The sequence below is a fragment of the Erithacus rubecula genome (genome assembly GCF_903797595.1).
Source record: "Erithacus rubecula genome assembly, chromosome: 3".
Lineage (NCBI taxonomy): Eukaryota > Metazoa > Chordata > Aves > Passeriformes > Muscicapidae > Erithacus > Erithacus rubecula.
This window is the reverse complement of record NC_136689.1, coordinates 7,153,767-7,176,449: the sequence shown is the minus strand read 5'-3', so window position 1 is coordinate 7,176,449 and position 22,683 is coordinate 7,153,767. Positions and strand designations below refer to the sequence as shown.

Here is a 22,683-nt window from a genome sequence, read left to right as displayed (position 1 = left end):
ACAACAGAGGCTGGACAGAAAGTCCTTGTGGATGTTTTTACCATCAGCCTTCTCTGTCCCAGGGCTTTGGATGGTCTCCTGGGGAAAAAGGCAGGAGCTGCAGCCTCTGCTGCCTGAGGGCCAGTGGGACAAGCCACCTGCAAGTCCTTGTGGGCTTGTAAAAGCCAACACAATGAAGATCTGGCCTATGGTTGCACTAAGACCTGGTTAAAAACCAAAACCACAGTGGGGCTTGTGAAACTTTTCTTTTCCCTTTTCCTTCATGGTATTTAGAAGCTGTCCCATCAAAGGCAGATCTGGAGCAACCAAAACCCAACCTGCATGAGCACTGGCATTTTTCCTTACCCTTGTGTCTCTCTACTTGGCTTCTGCTTAGGAAGTTTAACCAAGGAGTCACAAATCCACCCTCTCTGAGACACTAGCTCTGCTGCTCATCTGCATTTTTCCAGTCCCAGCAACAGTCCCAGTGCTGAGGCCAGGGTGTAGCCATGTGCTGCTGGGGCCTCTTGCTGTTCAGAGACATTCAGGGGATGTCTCTGCCCATCACCTTTACTCCAGTGGGACAGGAATCCCATGGTGGGCTCAGTGCCAGGGTCTTGCTTCCAAGTCTTCTGAAATTAGTTCCTCCATGGAGTTCCAGTGGACACTGCATCTGCAGGAACAGGCTCAGGGACTGCTCTACAAACTGCACAGGCATTTTTGCACTTCACTCGTGATCAAGACCTTATTTTGCACAGGGAGACAACACCAGAGATGCTTGTGGTGCTCACCTGGAGCCAGGGCTGCCCTACCTGTGCTTCCCCATGGTCCTTCACTTTCCTTCAGACATGAGCAGCACACTATATCAACACCCCCATGGCTTTTCCTACTCTGCAAAATAACAGCTGTGTCCTTGGAAGGCTTTTCTCACTCCAAGAAACACCATTTTACCCTCTTTTCTGCCCTCAGCTGTGGCTCTGAGCTCTGGCAGCTGCAGGGCTGAGCAGGACCACAGGCAAAAGTGTCTGCACCCACTGGCACCAAACCCACTGCTCTGCCTCTGGCACACAGCTTGACCTCTGCTGAGGCACACTCAGGGGCTGCTCTCTCTCCCTGCACTTTAAAGATGTGCTTGAAAATAAAATGAATGCTGCCTGTGATGTTCCAGGGAGACAGATGCTGGAGAAAGTCCCCTGCTGATTTTGGGCAAGCTGAAGGACATGAAAAATTGCTTCCAACTTTTCCAGAAGCAAAAGGTACAGAAGAAGCATTTTCTGAGGAGGGAGGATCTCACAGCCTGCACATCTTCACAGCTTCTCTTGGATCAAAACCCCTCAGACCTGGCAAGGACAGTGGATAAATGGAGGAGCAGCACTGGGTGTGGGTTTCAGGCTGCATTTTTACTGTTCTCTCCCCAGCCCAGGGGAGATAATTCCTATCAGCCACATTTATGTGCCTGCTGCACTGCTGTTTTTTCACCCCCTCTCAAAGGATGCCAAGCAGATGGAAAGCTCTGAAGGATTCAGTGATCTTGAACAGGTTTTGGGTTGAGCTCTGGTGCCCATTATGGGCTGGAGCACTGGAGGCTGCTTTGAGCACAGCAACCTGCTCACCCCACACTTGCCAGGTCAGCTCAGCTAGTGCAGCTCATATTCCTGGTTTGAGCATCCTGCAGGGTTTAACCTTGTCATGCTCCCATAACAGGGAGATTCCCCATCCTCCCAGGGATGAGAGCTCACAGTGCTGGGGATGTGTGTGCAGAGACCTCACAGGACTCACAGCATCCTCCTGCAGCCTCCCAAACCAGGCTGCTCCTGGAGGTTAGTGAGGAAAGAGGCACTCACATGAAGCCCAGCTCTGCCACAGAGGTGTGTCCATCCTGTGTCACTGGCTCTGGAACTCATCCCAGTGCAGGAGCAGCCTGACCTGGGGAAAGGGGTTTTTCATTCACACAGGCACAGGGATTTCAGCTTTTGTGGAGCTGCAGGTGTTCCAAAGCCATGCTGGAAATGCTGAAATAAACAAACAGCAGGGTTGGTGTTTTCCTTGTCTGGTAGATCCAGCCTGTGTGAGCTTCCCCAGAGCTGTGGCTGTGGTCCAGCCAGGGAGGGAGTGTGCTGGGGTGATCCAGCAGCTCCAGGAGCTCTGCAGAGGACAAGGGAGACACTGACACGTTATTGTAGCTGATTAACACCATCCTTCAGTGCCTGATTAAAAACAGCAGAAATGTTTCTTCTTCCTTTGCAGCAGAAGAGCTCTCTTATGCAGAAAGTGCTTCTCTTAATTACCACTCTGTAAACCCTCAGTGAGACAGAGCATCAGCATTATAGCTTAATTTCTCTCTGTGGTAATAACCTTCTCATTTCATAAGTGCATAAGGCAGGATAATACCTATGGGTTTTGGTGCTTTGCTTTTGGTTTGTTTTTTTTTCCCCCTGTCATTTTTATCAGAGGTGTATTCTTTCTTTCAGTGATGGAACAGCAGAAAATGCAATAGGGTGGCAATTCCTGCAGCAATTAGAGGCAGAGCTGTGCTGTAACCCTCATGTGGGGCAGGGGAGTTCAGGCTGAGATTGCAGATCCAGCTTTCACAGCTGGCTTGTTTCTATTATTTGTTCATCTGTGCTCACTCAGATTCTGGGTGAAACCCCAGCTTGGCTGACATCAGGGACAAAACTCCCACTTGCTTCAATAGGTTCAATATTTAATCCACTTAAAAAAATAATGCCATTACATGCTTTGTTTAAATAGATAAAGTTGTGTTATAAAGTGTTTTAAAGCACAAGTACCTCAGCCATTTATAGAAGAGTGTCACTGGGCTTGTGAGAAGGTGCAGCTTCATTGTGAAACCTGATTGTGACAACAAACCCCCCAAAAAACTTGGATATAGCTGGCAGTGATGCACAGCAACAGCAAAAGGGCATGTGTTGGATAGGGGTGTGAGCCTAATCCTGTGTGCTGAGAATTGGACAGGACCATGTGAGACAGAGAAGAAAGGGGTGAACAGATGTGCCTGGGAAGATGCTACAGCCCTGAAATGCTGGCAAGCAAGCACTGACAAAAAGGCATTGAGGAATTTTTGGAAATCAGAGCTAAAAGTGATTTTTGGCTGGGATAAATGCAGGAGAGTGAAGGTGAAATATAAAACAAATGCAAGAGAGGGTGGGTAAAATATAAAACAGTGCCAGACACAGGAGGGGCTGTGAGAAAGGCACAGGGGAGAGATGAGCAAGAGTCACCCTGTGTGTTCCCTCTGGTGTGTGTAGGAAGTTGGAAGGAAATCTTTATAATGGTTTTCCAGCTGCCTGATGGGTTAAGAAGGGATTGTTTCAGCTGAGCACATGGGTTGGTGTGATGGCAGGACAGGAAAATTCCATGGCACCTTGCACCTCAGCAGGGATATGCTGTACCCACCCCTTCCCAAACAACAGGGCAAAATCCAGCCAGAAATCCAGAAAATGTCTTTGGCACTCAAAAATTGTGGTTTTGTGCTGGGGAGCCTCGTGTGAGGCAGGAATAAATGCTGAAAAAACCCTTGGGTGCCACAATCAGCAATTTGAGCTTTCCTGTGCTGCTGCTACAAGAGGGGAGGAAACTCTACCTGTGCCAGTGGTTTTACAAGGTGTGCTTTGACAAGGAGAACCAGTACTGCTCTCCATACCTGTGACCAGCAGTACCTGGACAAGCCAGAAAGAGGTCATGGAACCCCAAAACTTCAGGAGCAAACCTATAAGCTTCACCTGGTTACCTGAATTACACTCAAAAAAACCCCACATCCAACTTTTTTGCTTTTTTTTTTTTTTTTTTAAGCTTTTCAGACAGCAAATCAGACAAACCCTTTTCCCAAGCAGAAAAATGGGGCAAACATTGAGCCCCTGTCAAAGTCCCAGTGCCAGTCTGGAGAGCCATTGTCCCTTTTCCATCAGGGCCCAGACCTGCTCCTTGTGATGAGGAGCACAGGGGAAAAGCTCAGTGGGGTTTGCTGTTAATCTTCATTAATTCTTTAGCCCTACAAATGGCATTTCTCTTGCCTGGTGCACCCAAGATATTGACTTCTCCCTATGGAATAAGGGATTTTTTTCTTGTTTCCAGAGGGCCTCTCTGAATTCTCCACCAGCACCCCCAGCCACAGCCACACAAACAGTGTCCAGTGGTGGGGACAGCAGGGCTCTGAGCTTTGTTCCAGGCCAAGGCTGAAGATCTTGAAATGGCCAAATTGACAGCCTGGAAAAAGCAAAGACCTGAAATGACACTGCAATCAGTTTTACCCAATTCTGGCAAGAGCACGTTCTGGACAGATTCAAAAGTCCCAGGCAGACAAAGCAAATTGTAATCCCCAGAAGAAAACCAGGCTGGCTCAGCCTGATAGGAAATGTGGCTTTCCAGGGAGATGCCTGGAGCAGGACTGTTCTCCAAGTCCTGTGTCTGGCTTGCCACAGCATCAAAATGTAAAGGTTGGAAAAAGTTTTAATGGCTCCAGACAATGCATAATTGGTGTCCTCTGTAGGTTTTTGATTGTTGATTCTGATAAACAAGTACAATCATCTTAGAAATCCCACGAATTCACAGGGCTAAATATTAAATTTTGTATGGCCTGCCCAAAGTAACTACCTTGCCTTCTGCCTTCTTCCCTTCCCTTCTCTCCAGTATCTCTTCATCATTGCCATTTGAAAAATTTCCAGCAAGAATTTTCCTGTCTTTCCTTGCTCTCCACCCTCATTTCTAGACACAGTGCCTTTTTAACAGCTAATTGTTCTAATTGCCTAATTACCTGTCTCACACAATAGTGATTCACAGCTGTAAAATGTTCTTTAGCTTCATGAACACTCATTCAATTCCTCTCATGGAAACCAAGGTGGAAGTTGTTTTGCTGGGAGGCAAAGAAGCCAGAACACCATCTCCCACTGCAAATGGAGCTGGGTTTGGTTTCTGTCCCCATTCAGATGTCCCCAACACTTCATGGGCCACTTCCCTGTGTGCCACCTCTGCAGGCTGGTGGAAGTGTACAGAGGGGAAAGTGCAAAATGCAGGAGACAACCTCAGCATTTCCTTATTTTCCCTGGCAGAGCCAGATCTCCCTGTGCAATTTTTGGGGCTCTACAGTTTGTGGCTTCTCAGGGTTTAAGGTCCTGGAGAAAGTAATTCCAGGGGTGAAATGACATGAAACAAGGCAGAGCTGACATCTGTCCTTCCCCTGTCTTTTTAATAAACTCAATGTCCATCTAAATATCCAGTGCTCCTCTTCAGCAGCTCCTGAGGGCTCCATCAGCTATTTGGGAAACCACTCTGATATGACTCAACTTTTTCCAGTGTCTGAGTCAGGAGATTCTGTTCCACAGCACAATGATATAAGTTAGTGTGGTGCTTTTGCCAAAGCAGTAACAGTGCCTGAATCTGTAATACTTTGGAGATTTTTTGCTAACTCCAAACGTTCCTGTCTTGAAGAAAGCATTGTTGGGAGATGTTGGAAAGCAGGGCATTAGCAGCACAAACTGCAGCAGCACTGTGGGATGGGGGATGCTGAGCAAGGCTTGTCCCAGCACAGGGACACATCCCCAGGTACCCAGAGGAGCTGAGCTGGGACACAAGCACAGTCCAGCAGCTTGGGATCAGCCTCTTTCCCTATGGCCTGCTGAAGTTAAAGCTGCCAGAGGTGTGCACAGAAAAGTGTTTATAGCACTCTGCAGAGTGAGAAGGTTATGAGGGTTAAAAAGCAGACACCTGCTTTGTGTTCACATACTGAAAGCCTGGGAGCTGCCAGTCTGTATTTCTTGTAGCTTTCCACAGCTACATTTTCCTCAACAGCAGCTAGACACTGTGGATATGCATTGGATTTACCACGCTTGTGCAGTAAAGGAGGTGCTGAGAACCTCTGGCTTAAATCTGTGGGGTTTAAAGTGTATGGCAGACAGTGAGGCAGGTGCCAGTGAATGTCCTGGAAGTGTGAGCAAGGGGGGAGACACAGGCAAGTGGGCTTGTTTTTCCATGTTTTCCAAGAACATTATTCCTGGTGAGTTAAATAACCTCATCACAAATACAGAACTCTGTCTCATGGCTTCTGGGGACACCAACACTTGAGGAATTAGCCTGGGAATGCTCAGTGTACAAAATAGGAGAAAATTCAAAGCTGTCCTCTGAGTAACAGTGAGATTCACTTGGAGGATTTGAAATTGCAGCAGGGATTTCCCTGGCATTGCCCTTGCCTTAGAGCAGGCTGGTGTCCTGTGCAGTGAAATGCTGAGTGCTGATCTGCCTTTCCCTGGGGTGTGTGACTGCACAAGAAGACTCTTGCTTCAACACTGGTGCTTCCTTTCTGCCTGGGAATATGCTGGATGGTTTCTCAGACACTTCATATGTCCTCCCTCTCTTCAGGGGAGCCGGGCACATTCATATCCAGGAACACCAGAGCTCTGCTCTTGAACCAGCCTCACTGCTGCTGCTCTCCCTCTCTTGGCAGACCCATGCAAGGAGCTCGATTGACTTGTGTGGAGCCAAGGCTGGATTTGGAGCTGGAAATCTTGTTGCCACATCCAAATTGCCTGATTAAGAGAATAAGACACCCAGGTGCTCTGTAACGTGGGTGAGCTCCAGAAAGTTTGTTTTTAATTGTATTGAAGAGGAAGGAAGGATAAGGCAGAGCTGGATGCAATTGGGGACCCTGTTGGGTACCACTAATGGGCATCAGAGGGGGTGTCAGAATTCTCCTTCCAGTGATGCATTCTTGCTCTGTGCAGCATCTCTGGCCCTGTTTGTGGAGCTTCCTGAAGCATGGCCCCAGCTCCTGCAGGAATGGGCTGTGTGGCATTCTTGGGATGTGTTTTATGGGAAATGTTTGAGCCACTGACCTTGCACAACCCCCCAGGACACATCTGTGCACAGGACACTGACCAAAACACCTCTCTTGCAGCACATCTGCCCCAGCAGCTGATATATTTGTATATATCTATATTTCTATAAAGGGACCCTTTTCAGAGCCCCTTTGTGTGTGCTGCTATGCAAAAGCCCCCTCCAGACATACATTAAAGAGCTTCACTGCTTTCAGAATGGCTTGTTTGCCTACTAAGGGAGGAAAAAAACATCTCTGAAGTTGGTGCCTGAGCAGCACTTACATCTCAATTATCTGCACATTGCTTCTCTGTGTGTGAGATGATGAGCTAACATGGTTTTCATGGCTTCATCAGCACCAGTTTAAGAGCAATATTTATCCCTGGTCATGTCAATCCTTTGGTCAACTCAGCAATAAAGGTGATGCTTGCTGCCCTCTTGCCAGAGACTCCACTAACGAGCTGAGTGATTTATTCATTAAGGGCAGGGAAATCTGGAGCTTTATTCCAGAGGCCCTGGTGGGAAATTTGCATGAAAATTTCATGCTGTTCACTTGCAGGAGCCCTTCCCTGCTGTGCTGCCCTTCCCCTCACTGCAGGAAAGGTCCTACTGTGCTCCAGCAAACCCTTTAACAGAAATACTGAATCCAAAGGGGATTTTTCTGTAGTTGTTGTTGTTTTGAAAAAGTTATGGGACCAGGAAGTTGTTTAAAAAAAAAAAAAAAAAGAGAAAAAAAGTTAGACTTTGGAGTCCTGGGCAGCTTTTTGACAGCTCTGGCCATGCTGAAGCATCAGAAGTTTGATCTGGTCCCATTAAAGATCAGAAAACCCCTTTAAAAATTTTTGGCAATGCAGGAAAGCAGCTTCCCAGGTCTGGAGCAAATGGGTGAACCAAACTGGGTCAGCAGGTCTTTAGTACCTGGGCATAAAATTGAATTTGAGTTTATTTTAGAAGTCAGGACTCATATCCTCAAATGGGATTTGCTGTAAATCTAGTCACACTTTCATTTTGACTTTGTCCTGCTTGCTTAACTAAAGGCATTGCAGGGATTGGCCAGGCTATCTAATACCAAATGCAGATAATATCCTTTGTGTTGTCTCATGAAGGATGTGGGGATCCCAAACCCATGTATGAATCCAGGCTGTGCCAGGCTGAGCCTCTGGCACTTCCCTTTCCCCAGTTCTTTGCAGGAGGAAGGAACAGGAAAGAAATAAAAATTAAATTAAAAATTATTTTTTATTTTCAGTGGAGAAATGTATTAGCCCACAAAACACAACCAGCAATTTCCCCATGGAAACCAGCCTGGAAACCTGGCTTTAAACAGGGGGGGTTTATGTATGATGTATGGAGAGGGGAGCATGGACAGGGATTGATGGTGTGGGAACTGATGCCACTGTCCCATCTGGTCACTGTAACCCCGACCTCAAACCAACCAGCAGCTGGACACAGCCTCTGGCACTCAAATCCCATTGGGAGAGGGAGATTTCCTCAGGAGGCAAAGCCTGGGGTGGCTTCAGGTGGGGGCTCTTTGGTGGAGGGTGACTTACTCTGCTGGGCTTGATCATTGAAGCAAGTCTGGGTCTGTGTGCATGGAGGGCTCTGTCCTGCATGAAAGGCAAATTTGGGAGTGCAAGCTTTGGGATTGTTGATTTGATGACCATTTGGCAGCCCCTCAGAGGGAGATGCTGAAGCAGGCACATCTCTGAGGCTCTCAGGGACCACAACAGCCCCTCTGAGCACTGCCAACAAGTGCCTGCATCCCTTCCTGTGTGGGGCTCAAGGCTTCAGGCTATTTTTGAGGGAAAAGCAATTTTGTCCTCTTATTGTTGGTGCTCCCAGCACTCCCTGTACCAACTGCCTCAGGGGCCTGGGTGCCAAGTGCTCTGCTGAAACTCCCAAGCAATAGATACCTTCTGTAATTGCACCTTGGAAGCAGTCAACTGGCTCCTGGATGAGCTCTTGAATAATTGAAGCAATATTTGCAAGGTTTGCACTGAAGTACTAACAGCTGTGGTATGTTTTGATATTTATGAAGCCAAATAAATTATGGATTAGTCAGTGCAGTGAGCCCAGCATGATGCTTATTACTTCTGGAGTGCTGGAGCTGATGGAGTGCTATTCATCCCCTTTTACTCCCATTGTGTGGCTGAGGATGACTGGTGTCTATTACTGGACTTAATAGAGCTTGCTCACAGGTTTAAGTTCCAGTCCCTGAGAGCTGATGGGGTGTTTTAATTTGTTCTTCACTCTGCAGGGTTTAGGAAGACTTGCTGGGACAATATCTCAGGGTCACAGGCCATGGCATCAGCTCACATATGTGGATGTGATTGTTTCTGTGGGAATGGGGATGGGTGCTGGCAGAATTAACAGCAATTCTTGGCATCAAACTGGAAATTATCCAGAATCCAATCTTCTTGGCAAGCTGGTCTGTGGGTAAATATTGTGTGTCTTCTCTAGGATGCCTCATTCCTTGCACAAACTTTTCTTCATAACTGAGCCAGCGCTTGTGAGATTAAACTCTTCACTCCATTTTCTATTATCTGAAAATGTATTTTTTTTATGGATGAAAAGATTTTCACTTCACAAACGTTCCAATTATACTCCAGATTTCTCCCCATCAGTGGGAGCTGCCTGCTGGGAAGGGATAGGAGGCAGCAGGTAACCCTTTGGAGCAGCAGATGGCATCCTACCACTCTAAAGCTTCCTGGAAAGTGTAATAAATGTACAGCAGCAAGTGCCTGTGCTCTGCTCATAGCTGCACTCAGCAATTTGGTAGAAAACTGAAGGAATTATCCTTTACAGATCCAATACTTAGTTTGTTGCCCCTGTTTTCTGGGATAGAAGGAGATATCTGCAGCTGTTCTGCTCACCCACATCTGCCTGGTCCATGCAGCCCACAGAGTGTGCCCTCACCAAGTGGCCATAGGGAGCTGGAAGGCTAAATTTGGGTTGGAACTAGGTGATCTTTAAGGTTCCTTACAACCTGTCCTGGTTTAGCGCAAATATGTGAGAAAATTTCCAAAGGAGTCCCTTTAGAAAACAGATTTAAGACCCTCTCCCTGCTGGTTTGGGACAAGATTTCCTTAGAGAAAAGTGGGAAAAAAACCCTGATTATTTAACAAGCAAAGCATTCACAAGCATAAAAATTGAATGATATTAAGCAATAAATCCTGTCACTGTTCTGAAGAGATGGCAAATTCAGGAAGTCCTTTCCATGGGCTGTAGCTTGGCTCTCTGTCCCTTATCAGTCCCTCCTCACTGTAAAATGACAGGTCCCAGCCCCAGTGGGTCACAGGTGACAGCTCCAGTGCTCTTCTGGGCTTTCAGTGCAGGGCAGGACTCAACAGTTCCAAGAAAAAAAGTCACAGTCCAGGGAACTTCTCTGCCTCAGCTAGCTAAAAAACTAACTAATAGCAAAGGAGAACTCTCTCCTGCTGTCCCTGCTGCAGACAACACAGTCTGTGAGAAGGATGCAGGGCAGCAAGGGCAGTTTCTGAAAATAAACTCTGTGCTTCTTCTCCCCACTTCACTCTTAGAACCAGCCTTAAACTTGCATAACTTAATATCCAGCATAAACAGAGCAGACATGGGGATACAAGCATCATAAAGTCACCCCAGGACACATCCAAACCATGATTCTATGAAATTGTGCCATAAAGTGCCTATTAGTCTGAATAAAAGTTATAAAGTCTAGAATGGCTCTCTCAGCTGCAGGGATGTTCCATGTACACATCTGCATTTACTACACCCCTCCATAAAGTGGCTGACATCTATCCTGAAAAAAATGTGGCACTGTAACTTTTTCCTAAAAATCTTCGTTTTACAGGAGTTCCCAGATGAGGTAACCCATGGCTGCTGCAGATAGGGGAAGTCTTTGCATCCAATGAAGTGGAGATTAATTCCTCTTTTTAACTTTCTTTCCTGAAGATTCTGAGTGAGGGGGTGAAGGATATTTTCTCATCCTGATGTAGGTAAAGACTGTTCTTTTTCAACTGTTATTGGCTGAGGCAGAGTTGCAGATATTTTAAGGGAAGTTTGGGATGAGTTTGTGGCTGCTTTTGCTGTGTTGCAGGTAAATTGTTTACAGCCTGTCTCTAGAGGAAAGTGAAAAAAAGTTTCTCCTACCCAATTTCCTTGCAAATGATACAATTATCAGAATCATCACAGAGAAAACGAAAGTCTAATGGCTCACAGAGACATGAGGTTTGAATTTAATGTCTCTGGGGCTTCTACTTTCAAAAAATGCCTCTTCAAGAAGAATTGCAGCCCACTTTGCAGAGACAATAAGGATTAAAACTGATTTCATAACTCTGGCTTTTTTTTTCCACTGAGAGCTGGGACATTGTTTGCTCCTGTCCCTTACAACATTTGGATCATCATCATCAGACAAACCCTTATCAGCAGCTCTGATAGTCCTGCAGCAGTGATTTCTCCTTCTCTCATGGCACCAGCCCCTCTGTTTTCCAGCACACCTGCTGGCATGTGCTTACTGCTCACATTGCACTGCTAATCTCCTCAGTGAGCATTAACTTCCATGAGCACAAGATGCAGGACACAATTCCAGGCATGGCTGGTGGCTTTTGGTGAGAATGTTCCCATATCTGTTTCCCCCCAGCACTCTCACCATCACACATTGCTCCTGGCAGCTGTGATGAGCAGCTCCAAGGAAGAGCTGGGAGCCAGATCTCAGCTGTCTACACCCAACACTGAATTCTAGATTCCTACAGATTTCCCACAGAGGCTTTATAGCAAGGATTTTATGCTTACTGTGTTAGTTTGCTTTTCTCATCTGCCTTTTGGCACCTGCCTTAGTGCACAGATTTGAGGTGTCTGGAGAGTCTCTGTTACTGATGGCCATGCCCTAACCACATCTCAGGATGGGTTATCCCACCTCTGGGCTTATTTCCCCCTTGCTCTACAGCACTTTTTAATAGATGACAAACTTTTGGCATCTCATGCCAGACTCCTGTGATGGCCACGTGTGCCCTGGCTCGTGATGGCAGCATTGCTCTGGTGACAAAGCTGCACAAGCAAAACAACCTCCTTAATCCCCTGCTTTCTGCAAATGCAAATGGAAATTTACAGGGAACAAAAGTCAGCCAGAATCCAGGCTCCTGACTCCCTGCACTCTTCTCCTGGTGTTTCAGAGCAGAATGTGGAGCACAGGATTTACCTTGTTCATGCTTTGCTCTGGGTTTGGGTTTTTGGGTAAAGGACTAAGCCTCACCCACACAAGGTGATGGGGAGCAGGTGCTCAGGATCTTCTGCAGGCAGGTTCCAAATACTCACTGGAAATTACATGTCACTTGGAGTTACTGGAACTGCAGCTCAGGACATTGACATCAGCTCTTGCAAAGGCACTGTAAGGATTCCCTTCCCAGCAAGGATGAGAGCACTCCCATCAGCTCAGAGAGCTTCTTGCTTTAAAATGACCAAAAGGTAGATTGAAAGTGAAGGAAGGAAAAAAAAACCCAAACCCAACAAAACCAGCCTGGAGGAAATCTTGCTATTCCACAGGAATTCTGGAGCATGGTTTACTTTTGTGCTTTCCTGGGGCCTTGTTCCATCTGTATTTGCTTTTTATTCTTCTTTGCTCTCAGTCATGGAAATGGACATCTTGATTAAAGTTGTTCTTCCAGTGAGGAGGCAGAATGTAGCATCATTTAATCTGAAACTTTTCATGAATGTCTCAGAGCAAAAAAGAAAAAAATAAATTCATCATGAGTTAGCTATTAGAATGAAGAATTTATTTTGGTTCTGGCTTATTGAGAGGACTCACCATTGCTGGTTTTATATTTATCTCTTCCTGGTTTCCAAAGGGGTGCTGGGTTTGCTTTCAGGCTGCAACCACGTTGAATGGGGAGAGGATGGAGAGAAGAAGAGGAGGCAAATCTTAGCAAGTGCCCTATGCTCCACTCTGAGCCTCCAGCTGGGAGCTTTATTTTAGAGAGTAGAATAAAAATAACCAAACATTGGGTTCAGTAAGGCAACATGATTAAGGAATTGGCAACTGAGATCTTGAGCTTTTTATGTTATCTTTTCCATTTCTGCCATTTACTCTTCATTTGCCAGTGGAAAGGAGAAGTCCAGAGAGGAATGAGCACCACAGGGAGCCTCAGGTCAAGGAAGGAAGTTTTCTCAGCCCAGCCCTCAGCCAGGCAGGTCTGGCAGCTCTGTGCCAGCCCCAGGAAGGGCTGCAGGGCAGAGGTACCCTGAGACCCAACACACAAAGTGAAAACATCCAGAGCCTGGTCACTGCCAGCCTGAGTGAGGTTTGGGACAACATGGGCACGAGAACAAATGCAGGAGCACGTCCCAGGTACCAGCACTGGCCTTGCACCTTCAGCCTCCCCCACTAAATGTCATTTTCTCCCATATATGTCATTTCTCCCCATTGCAAACAGCATTCTCCACTGCTCTTCCCATGGGAACACCCCACATACCCTCTCCCATTCACTCCATTCTTTTCCTTCCCACCCTTCAAAGCAGCAGTGTTATCTGGTTTGAGCTCCTGAGCAGAGCTTGGATGGGTTTATGAGCTCTGTGCCTGAACCCACAGACAATTACAAACATGGCTGGCTGCCTGGCTTTGCTAATTAGCTACCAGCAATGCTTCATTCTCCCCTCTGTGGTTTCCTTCTGAATTAGCAGGGCACTGCTCATTAGTTCTTTTCCTCTTTGGGATGCCACAGTTGAACATTATGGCACCCAGATATGCCAGTGAGCTGAGAGCATAAGCTTGATTTGTTTGGACAATAAAAAAATGCTAGCTGCATTTAGATAATTAAACAAAATAACAGCAAAGCTATTTTGGACTGTTGCAATCTGCCCTTCCCTGTCCCAGTGCTTCATTTTCTTGTTTCCTGATCTGCTGAAAACAAAGATTGGAGTAAGTGTCCTAAATAATTTCTTGCTTTTGCTTTAAAATATTGAATTTCTCTTCCTCTAAATCTGGTTTGGTCTAGTGGGTGTCAGCTGATGGGACAACACCCTGGCACTGATGATGTGCAGCAAGTCAGCACATGCCAATTTGGGCTCAATTCAACCAGAAACAGCATTTCCAGCAACTTGATGCTTGTTTGATAACTTAACACAAAATAACAGCAGTAGCAACCAGGGTGGTAAAATAATGTTTTATTCCATGAATGAACAAACACTACCATGCCACATCCTAAAGTTCTTTCTACAAAAGATTGTGGACAGAGCAGATTTTTACATTTCTCAGTTCAAGTTCATTTCAGGCTCTGGAGCCTGTTCAGCGTAGCAAAATCTGGACACGCAGCATTCTCATGGTCTATTTGGCATTTTGCCAGATAAAGCAGATTTACACTGTAGTTCTTGTTCACACAATGTCGATGCACTGTAAATTAAAGGAGATAATCCCAACCAAACTAGGTAATTTCTGTGGTTTATCAATATATTTTTTTCATGATGATCAAAGTACAACCAACATTCAAAGCTTAAAATAAAGGTAAGAAAAAAGACACACTAAAGAACACAATGGAAACATCATCATTGCTGTCAGGGTGTGAGTTTACCCACGGTACTATGTAGAAAGTTGGAACTGGCATTGACATTCAAGCTGTTAAAACAAGAAAAGAAATTACATTAATTGTTATATTTCCAAGCTAGTGCTTCTAAGGAGTCCTGATCAGCAAAGAAGTGTTACTGCATGCATGTCGAACACAAGACTAATATTGGATTGGGGATCTGACAAGGAGCTGACTTACATTCCTTTATATACAACAAAATGAAATATACAGTATTAATACTGGCTGTACATTTGGTCAGAATATCTTACAAGGAGCAACACTGTCAAAATTTTTATGACTCAGAAGGTGGAAGTGGATGGAGGTTGGATTCCTTTCTGAGAGCTGAATGTTTTCAGAAATAGTTTTGAAACTTGCCTTCCACTGCTAAAAGGAACAGTTAGACCTTTTAAAGCAAAAAATCCTCCTTTTTTTTTTGTTTTTTTTTTTTTTTTTTCTTTTACGGTTGTCAAAACTAGTGTAAACAGAAGAGATAATTAAATGTGTTTGGAATATGCTAATCATTGACCTGGAATAAAACTAAGCCACTGACAGCATGTGCAATAATTCTCTGCACATTGTCTCTGTTTAAATGGCTTTACAAGATGGTCTGTGAGGTCTCTGGCACAAATTCCTGTGCCACAGCCTCACCTAGCTGTTCCCTAGCATTTTACCAACCATTTGTTCCAACACTAAAGAAAGAGAAAGAATAATCGTGACTGTCGCATATTTTTCTACATTGCAATAAAAAATATTTCAATTCAAGTTGATTTAGCTTATTTATGTGCATATTTCTCAAGGCTGCCAAAGAAAATACTCAATCTTGCTGGCAAGAGCTATTTTGGGAACTCAAGAGTGAGTGTTTCTTTGCTTTATTCCAATGGATTTTTTAATATCTGGGTAGCTCAAGTCCCATTGCCTCATTAGACCTCTGAAGTCTAAAGTGAGTTGGTTAATCTGTTTTATGCTTTTTCCCCATCCAGAACAAGCTGAGAAGCTAATAAGGTAAGCATGACACCCAATGAACAAACAGAAGTAAAAGCCATACAGAATTAACAAAAAAATTACAGGAAGGTAAAGATCAGTGTAACTATAGTGATATTTTTCACAATTGGGTTTGTGTATCCTTCAGCAATGACAAACCTCCTGAAGATGGAAAAGAGCAGGCAAGTGTATGAATCTGTATCCTTTAAAATAATTGTGCTATAATCTTCTCCATGTATTAGATTAGATTTTTTTTTTTTTTTTTGACACAGTGTGATGCTAACTATAGTAACCTTAATGTGGATGATGGATTTTGCTGCTACTGCTTGACTGCTTGACTGCAAAGAGACATTAAATCTTCCAGTCCTCAAAGTGGTTTCTTGGGGTGCTCCTTCAAGTTTAACGTCTACCATTTTCACTCTGGAAGTCATTTTGTGGCAAACAAAAAAACCAAAATAATGAAAAAAAGAAAAAAAATTTAAAATCCCAAAGAAAAATAAGATGTTGGTTGTGATGGATTTATTTCAGACAGCAGTTTCTGCTGAGTTCACCATGCTTAGTGTTCTTCCATTTAGGAAGGAGTTGCTGTCAAGTAAAGCAGAGGAGCTGCTTTCAGTTTTTTGTCGGTTTTTTTTTTGTTTTGTTTTTTTCTTTCTTTTTTTTTTTTTTTTTAAATACATGCTAACAACATCTCTTTCTTCAGGAAAATGATCCAGTTGCATATTGTCAGAGAGATCTGCCTTGTGCTTAGCACGGACAAGTAGTGTTAATCATCCTCCTCCTCCTCTTTCAGTGGGGCCAGAGGGAGTTTGTCTGGAACCTGGAAACACTCCACGAAGAAGTTGACAATGGACTGGTACAAGTGCTGCTCAAATGCTGCATTGCTGAAGTAATGGCTTTGATCAGGGTAAATCTGCAAAACAACAGGTAAAGGCACACATTTTAGAGCCTAAAATCTCAGGACTGACCACCCACACCTGCAGCTTGGGTCATCATCATAAGGCTTCCCATGGATGCTCTGAGGCCCAGGATAATTTGGGTACCACAGGGCTCTGAGTGCAGAATTGCACTTCCTTCACAAGTTATTTCTTGGGGCAGAGGATTTTCCAATTAATTCCATTCTGTTCAGTCTAAGAAGAGCCAGCCCACTTGTTCCTTTTGAAAACCAAAAAAAGCACAGTTTCAGAGAAAAATGGCATCAAGTTATGCTGACTAAAATGAGGGCTTTAAAGAAAAATGTCATTAGGTTAAAAAATTATTAAATATTGCTGGAGAAATAATTACATTTGAAAGCAAAATTGTGAAGCCAGAAACAAAATAGTTTAAACCCAACTTTTCATTTAAATGGAGCAGGTAACTTGAAGAAATGCAGGAGAATCATAATGGGTTGTCTAGGCAGGGTTGTTAGGTGGGATCATTTTGAAAGATTTAATGGCTTGGACATGCACCATGCAAAACAGATAAAATTTGGTGGAAAGTGGAGCTGTGCCATTCACAGTGGGATGTCAGATTTAAGTGACACATATTTTCATAACTTTTCTGGTTGATTTAATTTAGAACCCTGTTTCCCTGAAATCCATCCTGAATTTTCCCTGTTGTTCCCAAAGAAAGTCAACAGGCATAGATTCTTTAGAGATATCTCTCACAACCTAATTTACTGTAATTCAATAATTGTTCTACAAATGTCCAGACCAAAACACTGATGTCACATGTAATAGAAACATGTTATATGCTGGTGCTATTTCTACTGCCAAGCTGAGTTTGCAAGTAGTTTTCAAACCTTGCTTCATAACAGCAGTTTGAGTTCAAATAGGGAAATAACTGTTAAAACAGGAAAAAAAGCAACATCTACTGTACCTGCAAGCTGTAATTAGCCTTTGCTCTAATTAGGTGTGTGATAAGGTCCGTAGTATGCTGAAAATGGATTTTTTCTGTAAAAACAGATTGCAATCATTAAAGAGACAAATTTAATTAACAAAAATCAAAGCTATCACAAACATAATGAGCTCAAATGATGGGCTAACTTACCATCAGCAGTAGCATGAATGATCAAAAATGTCTGTTCCTTTAGTAATGAGACTCTGTGTGATAATTTGCTGATCTGAGAAGGTAAAGGTTGCAATAAGATTAAAAAACTAGCTAGAAATTAGCAATTTATAAGAAGGCAGTAGAAGTGCTTATTTCCATTTAATACTTTATCACCAGGATAACAAGCAGACACCAGCAGAGCATATTCTCCTGGCTATTTATATAAATCTAGAGGTAAAACAGACCCCCACTCTGTGCTGGCAGGGCAGAGTCAGACACCCTCCTCTGTTCTGATAATGTTCAGTAAAAGCCTGAACTGTAGAATACATGGAAAATATCAAAGTTAATAAAAAACACAGATGAAAAGTGTGCCCATGCTTAAGAACACTTCATGGATCTGGAGGGACTTTGGTGTGGTTTGAAAGCCAGCCTCAATGAGTTTTGACAGCTTGGGGGATTATCTGATACAAAATTTAAGTCTCCACTGCTGAGAACACCTTTGTCCCATCTGTTTTTTAGGTACACAATATAAATACAAACGATTTCTAAAAGAACAAAAAGTGTTTGCACTAATGTAGAGATTATGAGTGCAAAATTTGAGAGACAATGAGCTCAGAGTTTAGATAACCAGGATAAATCTTCCCTTGTGAGGTCACAGGGTGGATCTGCTCTCTGTGAGAACTTTGCTGCCTTCATGTCTTCTGAGACAAGGCTTAGAAGCTGAACTAGATTTTCTTTATAAAAAAATTTGTTTGTGTGATTATTCTTTATCATCAGGCTTTGGTTCCAAATAATTTCAGCACAGGATCCAACTGATCCCATGGTGTGTATTAAACAATGCCTTTATTAATTGGTGCTGTGTTTCCTTTTCCATGTCCTGCTCAGTTCTGGCACAGAGTTCTACCCTTCTGAAATATCACAAAGTTTGAGAAAGTCAAGCTGAGTTTCACTTGGATTTGTTTATCTCAGAGAGAATCAAAGTGGCAAGACCATTGGCAAGAACTTTCAAGGAGGTTGTGACACCGTGTCCTCTTGGGCACATCTGAGTCACTCTGCTCTTTCAATCTCTAAAACTTTATTTACCCAATTTAGAGAGGCAGACACAAGGGCCAATCAATAAAAACTTTATCCATGATTACTATTAAGACAAGAAAAGCAGTAAGCAGGCTGAAGGACACCTTCAGAGCTTCACTAGTGAGTGCCTCTTGCATAACCTTGCTTCCTCCCCAAAGCAGAACACATGGAGGGAGAGTTCAGTTCACATTTTATCAGGGAAATGCAGTGTCCAGGCAGTTACCTCATATGCTCTGTTATCAACCCCGTGCAAGCCCAAGTATCTTTCAGAAAAGGCTGAAGCTTGAAGAGAAAAAATGAAAATATCACTTTCAGTCATGAATACACTGGTGCTTCTGAGTCAAATATTACAAATGTTAAAAAACACCTTATTTTCTAACATGGCCCTAATTATAGAAGATACATTTCTATGACTTTTTGAAAATGCACTAAGGATATGTGTGATACCACAGTCTGTCATCATCACCATGTACTTCTGGTCTATAAATAAGTCACAGAGAAACCTTTATAAATTTTTTTTCTTTGTTAATGCAGCTAAGATAGAAGAGCTCTATCATGCTGTGTCCCTTTCTCCTTTCACATGGGACTTCTCCATCACCAGTGAGCTGCTCCCTTAGGTTCAGGGATAACTGTGCAGCTCCTGAAGTCTGGCTGAACACCACTGACTTCCCTGGCAGTCCCCTGATTTTCACTGGCACTGAGTGCAAAGGGAACTGCTGTCCCTGAGGGAAAGGACCAGCATGTGCAGGATGGGCCAGGCAGACTGGAACACAGCTTGGATGGTGCTTCAGGCAGGAAGGAAGCAGGTTCAGGGCAGTGGGGGTGATTGGGGCAAAGGCTGGAGGGGTTTGAAGACAATTCTCCTGTATTTAAAAGGAATAATAAAGTGATTTGATTACTCTGACTATGATGGTTGGTCCCACTGGTGCCAGCTAAATTGCTTTAGAGGGGAAAAGGTTTATGGTTACTCCTAAAAAGACACAGAATATAAACCAGACAGTATCTTGGGAAAGAAAGATGGGAAGTGAGAAAGAATAGGGAATAAACATCATTTGTGGTCAGCAGGAGGGTCTGTGGGCTGAGGAATGGGATTTACCATATAGTCTGAAGTCTGTCACTGGGGAAAGAGCAGCTCCACAGGTGAACACCTGGTTATCTTCACCAGCTGGAAGCATGTAAGTGCTCAGGTAACCACCATAATCCTGGAACAGAAAGGGGACAGGGGTGTCAGGGATCCTGCTTGGAGGCACTGCTGCTTTTGGGACAGAAACAGGGCAGCTGAGACCATGGCCATTAGAGAGCCTTTATCACCTTGCCCTGGAAAAACACAAAACAAGGGACATTCCCACATGGCTGGCACCCTCCTGAGGGCAGGAGGGCTGTGTGCCAAGAGCTGGCCTTTTTCATCTCCCTTTATGGCTATAACCCTAACCAGATATGCTGCCTCTCCAAAATGCTTACCCCAGACTCTCTCTACTTAAAATGAGCATCAAGTTTCTGCAGTGTCTGCTGCCAGCCTGTTAACAATTCCCTGCAGAGATGCTGCTGTACGTGTAGATCTCTTCACACCCACTCCCAGCCTTTGTCTCCCACAGCAAACAATTTCACTCTCATCTCAGACTGTGTGTACTTTACAGGGCCAGCCAGGCACACATGGCAAATCAGCCTCAGAAATCCACAGAGCTGTTGTACACGTGAGTTAGATGTACTCAGGTTCCCACAGGCTTTAGGAGACAAGGTGAAAAGGAAATGAAAGTTTGCAGTGGGAGAAAATAATGAACTATCTGATGACATTTTCTGAGCAACAGTAATTTTTTGCACTTGGAAGTTAATTTTTAAAAAGTAATTGATTAATACATTGGTGAAATGAAAGCTTGCACCTTTGTTGAGAAAGGTGCAGTCTATCCCAAAAAGAAATAATAATAAAGAAGTAATCATTGACATATTCAATAAATCAGGATTCATCACAGCTGTTTAGCCATATCAGCCAACACAAAGAAGCAATGGCAAAACATTACCTTCCCAAACACACCAACTCTTGTTTTATCAATGAAATGCTCCTGCAGCATTGTCCTAGGACATGAGAGAGGAAAAGAATGGGTTAAAAATATTTTTCCTTTCAATAGCAAAAACAGTGTGATTTTCAGCTTTAAATTAAACTGGCCCCAGAAAAAAATCACAGAATGGTCTGAGTTGAAAGGTACCTTTAAGATCATCCATTTCTAACCTCTCTGCCATGGGCAGGGACACCTCCCACTATCCCAGGTTGCTCCAAGCCCCATCCAGCCTGGCCTTGGACACTTCCAGGGATGGAGCATCCACAGCTTCTCCGGGAAAACTGTTCCAGTCCTCACACCTTCACAGTTAGGAATTTTTCCAAATATCTCATCTAAACCTGCCCTTTTTCAGTTTAGAGCCTTTTCCCCTTGACACAGACAATCTAAATCACACTGGTCCAAGCTGCTTTCACATGGATCTGTCTGATTTAATCTTGCAACCTCATGTGTTGGATTTGACCAAGCAATGGCAACACATAACCTGCACTACCTCTGGAAGCCAAAATAAAATATTGCACAGCTATTGCAATACTCTGATAGTGGTTTTAACGTGATTATGTGCAGAATAAATCTAATAATATGACAGGACTTGACATTTAGGGTTTTGCCCTGGTTATTCTGTTTAAAAACTTTAAGGATTTAAAGATGAATTTTTTTTTTTCCAACTACCAGGCAAGCAAAAGATTAATGTAGGAACAGATATTCAAGCTTGCTTGTTTGTAGCAGTATGACTGTACAGAGCTAAAAATAAATAGGCTTTCAACACGTGATACAGATAAGTGTGCTCTAATTTAGCTCTGTTTAAGGCTGGTTTTCCTCCCTCTGCTCTGGCTGACATGAGCTCCCTGTCACACACAGTTGCAATTGTACAGCTCCATCCTCCCTGCTCTACCTGCACACCATTAAAGCAAGCAGGACTAACGACTCGTGGGTTAATTATGTCAATGAGTTAATTCCTGCAGTAGCAGTGCCATTCACCGGACAGCCTCCAGCTGATCCTTCTCCTCCAGGAGGCCCAGCCTCCTCTTGACCTCGTGCAGCAGCTTGGCTCCCTGGAAGCCGCTGCCGCGGCCGTCGAACTTGAGCACGATGGCGTTGTGGGTGCTGACCATGACGCTCTCCCACGTCACCTCGAACCTCTCGGTGACAATCTGGCTGCCAGGCGTCCCATCCCTGCAACAGAAACGGCCAGCAGGGATGGGCAAGGGCACCAAAGCCCCCCCAGAGATGGGGAATTGCCCCATCACGTTTTATCTTCTTTTTGCCAGGGTCGGGATTCAATGTGTGAGACATTATTTCCTGGTCACGCTCAGATGTTATTAATTCTTGTCTATATTACAGTGAATTCTTCAGCACTTCAAGCTAAAAAGATAAAAACCGGCTTCTGTCTCTCTCTCTACAAGGTCTTTTAAGGATAAACTGTCCAATTAAGAAATGACACCTAAATGATTTTTACTTTTAACCCAATAAACAATGACCCGTGGCCCACAGTCTGGACTTCTCTATCCAATTACAAAATATCACCTAGACCTGTGAAGAAAAAGGTGACAAAGAAAGAAACCTTTTCCCTAAAACCCCCATCTTACTTTATACATATGACTATAATCTAAAACCTTAAATTCTAAGTTTTTCACCATGTGATATTACACACTTCTATTCAAACTACACACCCATCATCCTAGTTCAACCATTCAATTTTGGAAGTCTTCTCAACAGCCTCAAGACAAATCCAGCATTCTCTTGGGGGTCTGTGCCTGTCAGCACAGAAAGCCTGAAGCTCTCAGTGACAAGGGTTCCAACAGATGGGGACCCATCGTGCAGGGTAAGGGGAGACAGGCTTCTGGAAGGGGACACCATCCCTGCAGAGATGGCATGCAGGGGGATTGTGTGGGGTTGGTTTTGGGGCTGGGTGGAAGCTGCAGGTTGGTTTCTGCCTCCCTCTGTGCACAGCAGCCTCTGAGCTGAGGTTTGAACCCCACCAGCAAGCACATCTCTAACTGGTCAGGATTCCTCCTGTGAGCAAACAGGTATCAGTTGAGTTTTCCCTTTTTATGCCTGCTCTAATGTACATCTGTTTCCTATGTTCCCCTATGTTTTTCTGCAGAAGTGGTTCTGTCATCACTCCTTCACACAAGTACAGAGGGAAAGGACTTCTTTAAAGTTATAAAAAACCAGCTTAATAATGCCCAGTTTGACCCAAATTGGTG

At 44.1% G+C, this 22,683-nt stretch overlaps 1 protein-coding gene across 5 annotated transcripts in view; it reads right to left on the bottom strand.

Moving 5' to 3' along the window:
- Positions 1–13,918: 13,918 nt before the first annotated feature.
- The window catches only part of DPP6 (dipeptidyl peptidase like 6), a 524,565-nt gene continuing 515,800 nt past the window's right edge, over positions 13,919–22,683 (bottom strand). For 4 of the 5 annotated variants that reach the window (XM_079300903.1, XM_079300904.1, XM_079300901.1 and 1 more), the window contains exons 20-26: positions 21,455–21,649; positions 20,438–20,492; positions 19,516–19,621; positions 18,643–18,701; positions 17,346–17,418; positions 17,175–17,248; positions 13,922–16,230 (exon numbers count right to left, since the gene is read on the bottom strand). In XM_079300903.1, the coding sequence (XP_079157029.1) occupies positions 16,084–16,230; positions 17,175–17,248; positions 17,346–17,418; positions 18,643–18,701; positions 19,516–19,621; positions 20,438–20,492; positions 21,455–21,649 (709 nt within the window). In that variant the 3' untranslated portion in view covers positions 13,922–16,083. Of the gene's footprint in view, positions 16,231–17,174; positions 17,249–17,345; positions 17,419–18,642; positions 18,702–19,515; positions 19,622–20,437; positions 20,493–21,454; positions 21,650–22,683 lie in introns of all 5 variants that reach the window. The other variant, XM_079300902.1, reaches the window with a different exon arrangement.